Source organism: Mytilus californianus, unplaced genomic scaffold, assembly GCF_021869535.1.
Source record: "Mytilus californianus isolate M0D057914Y unplaced genomic scaffold, xbMytCali1.0.p SCAF_2, whole genome shotgun sequence".
Classification (NCBI taxonomy): domain Eukaryota; kingdom Metazoa; phylum Mollusca; class Bivalvia; order Mytilida; family Mytilidae; genus Mytilus; species Mytilus californianus.
In genome coordinates, this window is record NW_026262668.1 from 106,449,785 (window position 1) to 106,464,147 (window position 14,363).

The window sequence follows — 14,363 nt, forward strand, 5'->3', positions numbered from 1 at the left end:
ACTTTTAACAAGCATCCGAGTGAGAAGACTTATGAAAAACATCGGTATACTTTTAACAAGCATCCAAGTGAGAAGACTTATGAAAAACATCGGTATACTTTTAACAAGCATCCGAGTGAGAAGACTTATGAAAAACATCAGTATTCTTTTAACAAGCATCCAAGTGAGAAGACTTATGAAAAACATCGATATACTTTTAACAAGCATCCGAGTGAGAATACTTATGAAAAACATCGGTTTACATCGGTATACTTTTAACAAGCATCCAAGTGAGAAGACTTATGAAAAACATCGGTATACATTTAACAAGCATCCGAGTGAGAATACTTATGAAAAACATTGGTATACTTTAACAAGCATCCGAGTGAGAAGACTTATGAAAAACATCAGTATACTTTTAACAAGCATCCGAGTGAGAATACTACTGAAAAACATCGGTATACTTTTAACAAGCATCCGAGTGAGAAGACTTATGAAAAACATCAGTATACTTTTAACAAGCATCCGAGTGAGAAGACTTATGAAAAACATCGGTATACTTTTAACAAGCATCCGAGTTAGAAGACTTATGAAAAACATCAGTATACTTTTAACAAGCATCCGAGTGAGAATACTTATGAAAAACATCGGTATACTTTTAACAAGCATACGAGTGAGAAGACTTATGAAAAACATTGGTATACTTTTAACAAGCATCCGAGTGAGAAGACTTATGAAAAACATCGGTATACTTTTAACAAGCATCCGAGTGAGAAGACTTATGAAAAAAATCAGTATACTTTTAACAAGCATCCTAGTTAGAAGACTTATGAAAAACATCAGTCTACTTTTAACAAGCATCCAAGTGCGAATACTTATGAAAAACATCGGTATACTTTTAACAAGCATCCGAGTGAGAATACTTATGAAAAACATTGGTATACTTTTAAAAAGCATCCAAGTGAGAAGACTTATGAAAAACATCAGTATACTTTTAACAAGCATCCTAGTGAGAAGACTTATGAAAAATATCAGTATACTTTTAACAAGCATCCGAGTGAGAAGACTTATGAAAAATATCAGTATACTTTTAACAAGTATCAGTATACTTTTAAAAAGCATCAAAATGATCATACTTTTTAACAAATATCAGTATATTTTATTGGTTCTATGCCCAACTATTGACTCTGCACAAAGGAAGCTTAATGATTTCATGGTTCATACAAGGTGACCAAAGATACTACATTTATTTACACACTACACCCTCAGGTCTGGATGCTTTTATATATGTTCTCATGTGAGCCTTCTTGACAATAAAGGTTTCTGTAGAAAGAAAGCCTTAAAAATAATGAAATAATATATATATTAAACCCTGCTGACTGCCATTGGTGATTGCCAAATAAATTGATCACCAGATCTAATGAAATGGATCTTAATATTAATTTAATACCAAACAGAAAACGATAAACTTGTGGAAAAGATGGTATACCACAAACATGAGGTGCAAAAATTTGTACACCATATCCGAATTTCGACAATTAATGTCTCTTCAGTGATGTTAGGGATCGAAACAGTATTTGGAAGGCCATATAATTTACCTCAATTTAGGATAGACTCTTGAATTTTAAAGAGTCGAAATAGGATGTACGGATCATATAAACCTGAAGGAAAATATAATACAAGCCCAAACGAAAAAATATATAAAAGTCTAAATTGAAAACAACGTTCAAACCTATGATTGCGTTGGATAAAAACCGCAATTTTTATACGTGTGCATGTAAAACAAATTTCTTGGTAGAGGGTTCTAAAAACAGCACAAACAACAATTTCCAAAAGACCAAAAAAAGTAAAAAAGTCTAATTTAACAAAACGCATTTGACTAACAGGTCGAACAACTTATGTTCTTAAACCCTGCTGACTGCCATTGGCGATTGCCAAATAAACGGATGACTGATGTAATAAATGGATCTTAATTATGAATTTAATACTAAACAGAAAACAATAAACTTGTGGTTATATATTTCAATACATATACGTCTAAACATGTGACAATGTTATGACAGACATTCTCCATCAGATGATCTATGCATATACACCTTAATTTATATACATTTTGTCCGAAATTAGCCAAACAATGTTAGATCTGCATATTCACATTAGCAAATTTTTGTTGTAAAAGCTTGCTGCAAGTTAAGTTAATAGTTACATAGTAATCTCTACAATAAATTACATAGACAAATAGATGAATCTCATAAGATTTTTTACAACGTACAGACTGTCATATTTGGGTTTTTTTTTATGAAAATTAGTTTGTTCTAAATTAGGCCACTAGTATTCTCATTCATTTTGAATTGTTTCACATTTTTCATGTCAGGGCCTTTTATAGCTGACTTTACGGTATGGGTTTTTCTCATTGTTCAAGGCTGTACGGTTACCAATAATTGCTTAGATCCACTTCATTTTAACTCTGGTAGATAGTTGTCTCATTTGCAATCATACCACATCTCCTAGTTTTTACAATGAAGGAAGTTAAAGATTCCTTTATTTCATTCTATAATGTTCCCTGTGTTTTCATAATTCTTTGGCTTTGTAAGCATTCTGAAGAATACACAAAGTGCTAGGCATGCAGAAAATTTGGAAACTTTAATTACATCAATAAGGGGACAACCATTTGATTCTGAGGAAGGGGCCCGAGAACACAGTTATTTCGTAGTGCATTTCTTTTAGACAATAAAGTCAAATTAAAAAAAATCACACCTGCTCTATCTCAAAAAGATTTTTACAGTGTAATGTACTATTGGGACAAATAATATCAAAATTATAGAAAAGTCTACCAGCTCTAACTCAAAATATTGACAATTCTATGTTAAGGGGGTCTAAAATTCAGTTTGACAGCTTCAGACATACTAGTTTTTGACCTTTTTTAACTGGACCAAATCACTACTTAACATAAAGATTCAGCACCCTAATTTTTTTAACATGTAATTTCATCCCCTTACTTAATATTTCATGCATAAAATATAAAGAAATAAATTTGGAAAGTGTATGAAAAAATTTTTCAAGTTATACACTGTCCACACTAGGGACTATATAGGACGATAACTGTGTCCTCGGACCTAATAGTATAGAAATAAAGTTGAGAATGGAAATGGGGAATATGTCAAAGAGACAACAACCTGACCAAAGAGCAGACAACAGCCGAAGGCCACCAATGGGTCTTCAATGCAGCGAGAAAATCCCGCACCCGGAGGTGGTCCTCAGCTGGCCCCTAACTAAAATTGAGTGCTAGTTCAGTGAAAATGGACGTCACACTAAACTCCAAAACATATAAATGAACTAAAATTAAAAAACATACTAGACTAACAAAGGCCAGAGGCTCCTGACTTGGGACAGGCGCAAAAATGCGGCGGGGTTAAACATGTTTTGTGAGATCTCAACCCTCCCCCTATACCTCTAGCCAATGTCGAATAAAGAAACACATAGCAATACGTACAGTAAAACTCAGTTCAAAAGAAGTCCAAGTCCGATGTCAGAATAGGTAACAAAAGAAACTAAGCAAAATGACAATGATACATAAATGAACAAAGGACTACTAGCAGTTACTGACATGCCAGCTCCAGACCTCAATTAAACTGATTGAAAGATTATGTCTTCATCATATGAAAATCAAGAACAATCCCTCCCGTTAGGGGTTTAATATCATTACCATCATAAAATATATGAGAAGAACATAACCCGTATCATGCCAACAACTGGTTTTAGAATAAAAACCTAACCAATTCTAATTAAACTTTGCATGAACTAAGCTTAGGCAATTATAAGATAGTTGGCCAAGGTTCATGGCCATAGGATATATATTATAGAAACTATGGCAATTTTAATATTGAAATTTGAATGTTTAATTTTGACGTTTAAATCAAATAATTTCAACTATCAAGATGTGGGCTTAAAAAAATTAAATATTGCAAAAATTTGCTTTTGAAATGCTCTTTAATATAATATATTAAGTATTAAAAGCAACTGAACACTCATTTGATTTATCAGATTTATTACAGGTTGCAATTCTGTAAATACTGACAATGCAATTTCCCATAGGAACTCCCTTTGCGGCTAAAACTGTGACACTTTTACTATGAAGTTTCGTGAAAAATAATATCCCAGAACGGAAAGTTTATATGCACTACTATTTTATTCAAAGGTCAGAATATAGGGCTGTGCGGCATATTTTCAACATTTATATGCCCTGAACTTCTAAGAGTTTAAACTTATACTAAAATTCTATACTACCCTTACCTCCATTTTTGGACCTCCTAAGAATTAAAATTTAGCCGCTACCATGTTTTTCAATACTGGTTACATTCCCAAGTGATGTCTCTATGAGATGAAACACAGAGATCATCAATGGGAACCAGTACGTTAACAAATTAACATACCTATGAATATTAAATATCTCCCCAAAAGAGGTGTGGTTTGAGAAACAGCTTTATTTACAAAGTGCAACCTATAATTATTCAAAAGTCAAATTTATATGAGCCTGTGGCTGAAAATAGAGATTTTCGAATTAAGGGGAGCCTTACATAAACATGCATTTTTTTCAACCAATTTGAAGTTTTTGAAGTTTTTTACCATAAATTATTCTTTCATATATATTAAATGTACTTTGAATAGAAAGAAAAGTTATAAAAAGCATACCAAATGAGTATAAAATGGTCTTAGGCTATGTAAGACTGAACATTATTTAGTGTCAATTTAGGCCGTAGCACATATTTACATATACAAATGCATACAGAAGCTATAAGAAATGGAAATTTGTTACTTTTTGCTCATTTCTATGCTAAGATGTCATGGTACAAGAAGTCTAATTGCAAAAGGACTCTTGCATTCAACTTTTTTTGCAGACAGTATGGTCTGATGCACAGTTTTTTCACTTTTCAATGGAAACTTGCATGTAGTTTTAGTCTCAACTGGCATATAATTGAACCACATACTATCCTACAGAAGAAAATAAAGGTAGTATATGAAATGGATAAGGTGCACAGATCATTGTCAAGTGCTTTTTTTACAGATTTAGTGAAATTTTTATGATGGACTACACATTCTATGTACAAAGCGCTTCACATTTCACATACATTAAACAGGCCGTTCGACCAGGGCCTTAATACAATAAAATTGAGAATGGAAATGGGGAATGCGTCAAAGAGACAACAACCCGACCATAGAACAGACAACAGCAGAAGGTCACCAACAGGTCTTCAATGCAGCGAGAAATTCCCGCACCCGGAGGCGTCCTTCAGCTGGCCCCTAAACAAATATATATACTAGTTCAGTGATAATGAACGCCATACTAAATTCCAAATTGTACACAAGAAACTAAAATTAAAAATAATACAAGACTAACAAAGGCTAGAGGCTCCTGACTTGGGACAGGCGCAAAAATGCGGCGGGGTTAAACATGTTTATGAGATCTCAACCCTCCCCCTATACCTCTAGCCAATGTAGAAAAGTAAACGCATAACAATACGCACATTAAAATTCAGTTCAAGAGAAGTACGAGTCTGATGTCAGAAGATGTAACCAAAGAAAATAAACAAAATGACAATAATACATAAATAACAACAGACTACTAGCAGTTAACTGACATGCCAGCTCCAGACTTCAATTAAACTGATTGAAAGATTATGTCTTCATCATATGAATATCAGGCACAATCCTTCCCGTTAGGGGTTTAGTGTCATACCATCATAACATATATGAGAAGAACATAACCCATGTCATGCCAACAACTGGTTTTTAAATAATTGTGTTTAGTGCCGATGCAAAGACCCTATAAGTGAATCAATATTAACGCCAAAATATGCAATCTTTAATGACCTGACAACAGTATCGTAACTATATCCCTTCTTAATAAGTCTATTTAAAACACATTTTGCACATTAAAGCTGGCATTTTTGAAAATAAAATATTCTGGCCCCCATTTAGGTGAAAATAAATCATCTTGCCTTATCACATATGAAAATAAATATTCTGGTCCCAAATATTCAATATGTTCAAATATTTTTGGCTTGCTTTGCTTGCCACAATTAAAAGGTTTCCAATACATGTAGTTAAGATAATCCCTAAAAAAGTTATGCCCGTGTCTGTAATGATGTTTTGGATTAAAATTAAAACCAAACTAGTAAATATCATTGTTATATACCTATGCACATCCATGGTTCTACAATTTGTCGATACCTGTGATTTGGCATTGCACAAGGTCATGTTTTCTCTTGACTGTTAATGACGTCTTTACACTAAATCCATTGGTTATTGGATGCGTACTGATCAATTGATATTTTAGTTTTAGATACATGATATTTTATCTGCTTTGTATCAATCTGATGAGTTAAGAAGCCCTTTTCAACTGATTTTTATAGTTTGTTCATATGTTGTGCTGTTACACCACTGTCCCAGGTTAGGGGAGGGTTGGATGTCTGCAAACATGTTCAACCCCGCAACATTCTATATGTCCCAAGTCAGGAGCCTGTAGTTCATTGGTTGTCGTTGGTTCATGTCTGTCATATTTTTTTTTCATAAATTGTTTTGTTATAAGTTAGGCAGTTAGTTTTCTCAATTGAATTGTTTCATATTTTTCATGTCAAGGCCTTTTATAGCTGACTATATGGATGGGTTTTTCTCATTATAGAAGGCCATACGGTTGTCTATAATTGCTTACATCCACTTCAACTGTGGTTGATAGTTGTCTCATTGGCAATCATACCACATTTCCTTATGTTTATATTGTCGGACGCATAAAATTTATAAAATTGAATTTTTTTCCAGAAGTATTGTCAGTGGTTAATTTGGAGGTCATAGTGTAGGTCCACCCTCCTTTTGACCTGAAAAAAAATATTTATTTTTTATGAAACCTTCCCAAAAAAAATTTTTCGCTAAGCACGCCAGATATTTTACCAGAAATGACTATAACACCCCTCTTTCCTTGGACCCTGGATCCACCCTTGATTGTAAGGCTATTAATATTTTGATATTAATAGAATATACTTACTAGACTTCATTTTGATTGTTCTATTTGTTTGTATGTATATCACAAAAGTTAAATTACTTTAGGGGTTGAGGAGAGGCAGTTTCTGTGTCAAATTGTGGATGAGCAGAAAATAAATATTCTGGCCCTGGTCTGAGTGAAAGTAAATAATCTAGCCACCTTTATATTGGAAATAGATATTCTGACCTCATCAATTTTTTTTTATATTTTGCCAGTTGAGGGATCCAGGATCCTTGGAGCCTTTTATCATTTATAGTTTGCTTTAAAGGATAAACAAAATTGCTTTCAACATAATGAATCCAACTGTATTGAGCTGGTGCTGCATTAAGAAACCATAACAGTGGCTTATTTGTGTTGTTTGCTGGTTATATTTTATGATTTTATACCTTCAGTGCTGAGAAGTACATGTACAGTGCAAAGAATGATTCCTTTCAAAAGAAATTCTTTTTTTTTCAGTTTGACGTCTAATATTACCAATCCAGAAATAGCTTCACTTGAAAAATATGCAAATGTTTATGACACAGCAGTAGAATATGCCTTTTTGTTCAGCATGGTTGGAGTAGGTGCCATTGTCACTGGGTTCTTTGCTGTAATGTTGTGGACACTTGCAGCTGAAAGGCAGATAAAGAGGATAAGACGCTTATATTTTGAATCAGTGATGAGACAAGAAATCGGTTGGTTTGATACTCATGAAAGTGGAGAGTTGTCAACAAGATTTTCAGAGTAAGCTTTAAATGTTTAACTGTGTTTACATCTTAGGTGTGAAATTCTACTTTGGTCAGATATGCTTTATGTCCATGCCAATTGATTATTCCTGAAATGATATGTATAAACATTGAAAGTTTCTATGAAATGGCCTTTAGGGTTTTTCTATGCAAAATTAGACCATATGCTGTCAAAAATTCTAAAGCAGTAACAATGATAAGAGTCTAATTTATCAGGGGAAGTCTGCATGGAGTTTTCTTATATGAATTATGAAATGTCAACATTGGTACTGTAATTTCAGAAATTATTGTGAGGTTTTTATTGTTGCAAATAATGCAACTGGGTGAGCATTGCAATAATAAGAACTCACATCTTGATATCTGATCCATATATATTAATGCACATTTTCCTGAAATTGCAATAATTAATCTCGCATTTTTGTCCATTCTTCACAAATCGCAATAATAAATGCACGCAATAATTTCTGAATTTACAGTTACTTAAAAAAAATTTATGACATGTTTCCTTATGAAATTTGTCTGTATATAGGGCAATATATCATAGATAATTAGTTAGGGAATTTTTTCTTGATGAAGGGAGGTTATTCAAGGTTATTTATTGTGTATATTGAGACAATATTTCATGGATGGATTGTCATGAAATTTTGTCTCATGAAAGGGAGGTTATAAAAATTAATAATTTCACAATTATATCATCAAAATGTTTTATTTTATTGATAATAACAAACATATATTGTAAATGATTGTCAGTATTATATATAGTTATACAGTATATTATGGTTCAATTAACATATTTGACTTTAATCATTTATAAATGTAAATTTCGAAATTAGCTTATGATAAAATATCTGTTTATTTGATATATAAAATACTTGCCTTACAAAATATTTTCAGTTATAAATGTAAAAAGGTGTATGCTTCATGCTTGTGTACTGTAAATGGGAATTATTTAATGCAGCATTTCAGGTTTATACACATACTTTTCAAGAACAATATTTCAAAGATACCAAAAACACTCTCACAATTTCATGGTGTAAGATACCTCACTTTGATTAGGAAATTTTTTCATTGACAGTATTTTACTGTGAAATGTAATGCTGTTACTTGATTGTAAGCGTTGCTCTCTACCTATTGCAGTGTACTCAAAATTTGGACCCAATTGCACATTGTTTTATCAAATTAAACTGTTCATCTGGTCAGAAATTTTAACAAACTGCTGAAAAGAAACACAGTCATGTACAAAAAGTACAAGGTGATAAAATGAAAAAAATATTTTCCTTTTGTTTTATATTACAGAGATAAACATGTAATCCTTGATGGTATGGGAGACAAAGTTCTTACAATTATCCAGTTTCTTATTAATTTATTTTCTGTTGTTTTATATTACAGAGATATGCATGTAATCCTTGATGGTATGGGAGACAAAGTGGCCACAATGATCCAGTGGGTTACTACATTTATTGTTGCTTTTATCATTGCCTTCATAAGTGGATGGAAATTATCATTGGCTTCTGTAGCATTTTGTCCTGTACTTGTAGTAGTTGGAGCATTTATGACAAGGGTAATTTTTTTAGAGATATATCTCATTTGAAATTTATTACACATTCATTAAAACTTAATACTATTTGTTGGTATGTTTTCAAAATAAGAAAACTGGGTGATGAAATTAATAAATGCTAGAACATATGCTCCATGTGATGAAGGTCACATTTTATAAAATATATGAGTTGGTCTTCAGTGAAAGCAGGTACTGGTTGCATAACAAAAGATTGTTATCAGTTGGAAGCAGAAAAATGTGAGTTTGAGAACCTTGAATAAAATGCCAGCTATTGTTTAGTTAAAAAACTAGCCATATAACCCTGTATAGCTGGCTCAGTATGAAATATGCATGGCACTAGCTAGTGTTGTAATTTGGAAACCTGGTACAAGATATTATTCTGGTTTATAGCATTTCAAACCTCAAACTTAGAATATGCAACTGTTCTTTCAAAGAAACTTTCAAAGGACCCTCAGTACCTAACTGCTCTTTTAAAGAAACTTTCACATGATCCTCAGTACCTAACTGCAATGTATACCTCTTATTTTAGTTTTTCATGCAAACAACTTTTGAGTTTCCACTAACGAAACATTAATCTTGGTTTATCTGTACAAATAAAGTAGAGTATGAATTTATGAGCTGTGCTGACAGTTTTTTCTTGTTAATTTTGCATTGAAATTAAATCTATTGTTACTCTTTCAGTGGTTACAAACCATATCACGGAGAGAAGCCCAGAGTTATGCCAGTGCTGGTGCTGTGGCTGAGGAAGTATTTCTGTCAATAAGAACTGTCATGGCTTTCAATGGGCAGACAAAAGAATGTGAAAGGTATGATACTTATGCAATTGTTTTTATCAATGAATTTTTCTATCATACATTTTTTAGATGGAAAAGAAAAGTTTAAAGGTTAGGTTTTATTTCGATCATTAATATTACCCAGACCAAGGAATTGTGATTTGATTGATAAACATTACAGGTGTATGCATACATGATCAAGGGTGTGTTTGTTAATGTTGTCATATTATTGGAAAGTATCTTCTTTATATTGTATATTGATAAAACTCTTACCATTTCCCTATACTGAAAAAGGCAGAAAAAATCATATACTGTAAATTCAGAAATTATTGCGTGCATTTATTATTGCGATTTTTCAAGAATGGACAAAAATGCAAATTTAATTATAACGATTTATTCATACAGGTCCATGTTTCAGTTATCATAATGCGAGTTCTTATTATTGCGATACTCACCCAGTCGCATTATTCGCATAAATAAAAACCTCGCAATAATTTCTGAATTTACAGTATTAATACAAATGGATAGCATATTTTTACAAATACACAAAAAAACTTTTAAACATAAAAATAAGGAGATGTTTTTTGATAGCCAATGAGACAACTATCCCCTAGAGTCTAAATGACATGTTATTGGTTACTTTATGGCCTTCAACAATAAGCAAAACCCATACCATAAAAGGGCCTGACATGACAAAATGTGAAATAATTCAAATGAGAATAACGGTCTGATTTATGACAAAACTTTAAACAAATAACAAATATGACAGACAGAAAACACTGAAAACCACTTAATTACATCCTGACTTGGAACAGGCAGCTTGCTGTTCGGTGTGAGCCAAGGCTCCGTGTTGAAGGCCGTACTTTTACCTATAACTGTTTACTTTTTACACATTGTGACATGGATGGAGAGTTGTCTCATTGGCACTCATACCACATCTTCTTATTTCTACATAAAGACTGTTAATGAATACATTTTAATTATTATTTTTGTTATTTGACGTATTAAAGGACATTACTCTGATGGTTTATTAATCTAATGATAGATTATCCAATATATTCTACTATGACTATGTTATAAAAATTTACCCTCTTTTTTCTGAATTATTTAGTTTTCTTTCAGTTTTACATATTGATTTCTTTTCACGATATAATCCTTGCAAAATTTGAGAATTTTGTACAAATTGTAGCATGAAAACAAACTGATGGATATATTCTTATTATTATAATTTCTGATAATTCATGATTCAGCAATGAATAAAGAATTTCTATTTTCTATTCTCTCGGACTGGTACTAGCTTAAATAAAGTCACCATTAAAAGGTTTTATTTTGCAAATTTAGGTTTGTTTAACAAGTTTATGGTTGTTGGTTGAAAATGATGAAGGAATAAAAACTACTTTATATGACTAATCTTGGTTTTTAGATACAATGAAAACCTGAAACATGCAAATCGTCAAGCATATAGGAAAGGAATAGCTACTGGTCTAGGGCTTTCTGTGTTCTGGTTCTTCATATACTCAGCTTTTGCTGTTGCATTTTGGTATGGAATATATTTAATACGAAATGGAGAAGCAGGATTTGAACCAGGAAAGACTTTAACGGTAAGACAACTTTCATGCACTCTTTCTCTCTTGAATTATAGTGCCAATTAAAAAACGCTCTACTACATTTATCCCTAGAGATGTTTTCTCAAATTCTGTCTAACGCTTGGCTAACCAGTGAACATTGCCCCCTTTATGAAAAATAAAACTGTTGCATCAAGCTCATAACCTGATATCATTTTATCTGCAAATTCACATTCTATTTAGACCTAAAGCCTAGAAGATCCTTTGGTAGTTCTATATTAAAAGCAGCCCCAAGTGCTTTCTGTTACTTTTATAGAAAATCTTCTTTTTTTTTTAAATCAAGAAATAATTTGTCTGGCAGTTTCATGTATTGTTTACTTCCAAATTTATAGCCAGTGATACAACATGAAACCTAAGATGACCACATTTATCAAACATGGTTTTACATAGGATCTTAAAAGAAAATATCAACATCATCTGAAACTACTGAGCCAATTGGAACTAAGCTTGGCTACAGATATTCTTAGGAAGTGTATCCAGTATTGACTTCCTCCAACCAACATAAAAAGGTCCTTGAAAATAAACACCAAAATTCAGCATTCTCCTTGCATTTACAAGGTATATTTGGATCAATTCTGTAATATGTTCTTTCAAGAATTATATCACATTTTGAATCTGCATAATGTTGGGTATTTAGGTATTATAAGGAGATTTTTGATACATTTTCCTTTCATTTTCTTCTTAGTTGATATTAGAGCAATTACAGATAAATTGAGCCTTTATTTTATGAATTCACTATAATGTTTTTAATAGCTCTCCATGCCCTTTAGTGAGCTTTTCTCATCACTAAACATCCTCAGTCCGTCATTGTCTGTTGTCTTTAACTTTTAAAAAATCTTTTTACTCTGAAACAACTTGGCCAAATTTAACCAAACTTGGCCACAATCATGATAAGGGTATCTAGTTTGAAGAAATGTGTCAAATAAGTAAAAACTATCAGCAAGACAAAGATCTACAAATAAGTCAAACAAGGTTGAAATTGTCTTAACAACCCCTTAATGGAGTTATTTCCCTTTAATGAGGATTTTTACCATTTTTTTGTGTTTTTACCTTATATCTGAAAAACTATAACAGATATATATATAAAATTAGATGAGCAAAAACAATCAGCAGGACAAGATCTACAAATAAGTTAAACATGGTTGAAAATGTCTGATGACCCCTTATTGGAGTTGTTACCAATTTTTTGTGTTTTTGCCTTATATCTGAAAAATTATAATAGATAGATCGAAACTTTTATAAGAAAAAATAATCAGCAAGACAAATCTACAAATAAGGCTACCTGCCGAAATCGTCAGTTCACTCCTTCTTTTAATGACAATTTTTACCCATTTTTAGTGTTCTGCTTTTATCTTGAAAACTATTATAGATATATAGCCACATTAAATAGCAAAAGTTCTTGCTCTTTAATGATGATTTTTACCAATATTTTACATTTTTGCCTATTATCTTGAAAACTATAAAATATAAACCCTTTAAATAGCAAAAATGATCAGCAAGACAAGATCTACAAATAAGTCAAATTTGAAAGTCTTTACTTACTCTTTTTTTTGTGTTTTGGCCAAAAACTAAAGGAGATAGAGAGAAAATGTAAACAGAAAAAAAAACAGCAATACTGAATCAACAAAAAAAAGATTTTTGTCATGAACTCTATTCTAGTCCAAAATGTTGGAGAGTGTCCATTGTTGAAGATACACATAGACCTAGGTGAGTGACACAAGCTCTTTAGAGCTGCTTGTTTTCCCCTATATTTAAGTTGATCAGTCTACACATAAATCACTACAAAAAAAACCCTGCAAAAATGGCCTGCAGAATGCAAAAAATTTGATACTTCAAAAAGTAAGCTCCTCATCAGTTTAAAGTGACATTTCATATTTCAATTGAACTAAGAATAAAATATGGTATGGCAGAAATTTAATTTCTGTTTCTTGTTTGATTGACTTAAATTGATACAGCTGCATGTTACACTGCAAATACACTGATTTCTGATAAGCAAATAAACCTTGTTTAAATGTTTTAGATATTTATGGGAGTGATGATCGGTGCAATGTCATTGGGCCAGGCCTTTCCAATGTTAGAGGTGATAGGTAATGCCAGAGGAGCAGCAGAGAAGGTGTATGAGATTATTGAACAGAAATCAGAAATTGATTTCTCCTCAAAAGAGGGGGACAAACTGGAGAAGGTGGAAGGAAATATTTCATTCAAAGACCTATATTTTACATATCCAGCTAGACCAGATGTACAGGTATAGTATACTTATTTTGAAAAATGGAAATTGCTTTAAAGAAAAGTCACAGGAATTATCTGGATATCATGTGTTTTGACCCATTGCTTTGTGAGGACTAAATATTGGCATTTCATTTGCGCCAAAATAATCTTTCATTTGCGCCACAAACCATATTTAATTTGCGCCAAAATAAAAAAAAATATTTGCGCCAATAATACAGGTAAATACAGGTAAATAGTATAAAAAATAGTTTTATTCAAAAGAGACTTTTAATAATAACTTGAAAATACAGTTTTTGATTGCAATCAGTCATCATAACCATAATGAAAGCACTATACACTGATACGTCTTTCTTAATAAGACTTTTCATAATAATGTTAAAACACAGTTCTGTTATAAATTAACGAGATCATAAAAACTAAAAGAAAGCACTATAC

The 14,363-nt window shown here is 32.0% G+C and overlaps 1 protein-coding gene across 1 annotated transcript in view; it reads left to right on the top strand.

Moving 5' to 3' along the window:
* LOC127728508 (ATP-dependent translocase ABCB1-like) overlaps window positions 1-14,363 on the top strand; it is a 61,429-nt gene that overhangs the window by 11,366 nt on the left and 35,700 nt on the right. The window contains exons 4-8 of the mRNA XM_052235894.1: window positions 7,475-7,741; window positions 9,133-9,304; window positions 9,983-10,107; window positions 11,498-11,675; window positions 13,720-13,944. Coding sequence (XP_052091854.1) covers window positions 7,475-7,741; window positions 9,133-9,304; window positions 9,983-10,107; window positions 11,498-11,675; window positions 13,720-13,944 — 967 coding nt within the window. The remainder of the gene's footprint in view (window positions 1-7,474; window positions 7,742-9,132; window positions 9,305-9,982; window positions 10,108-11,497; window positions 11,676-13,719; window positions 13,945-14,363) is intronic.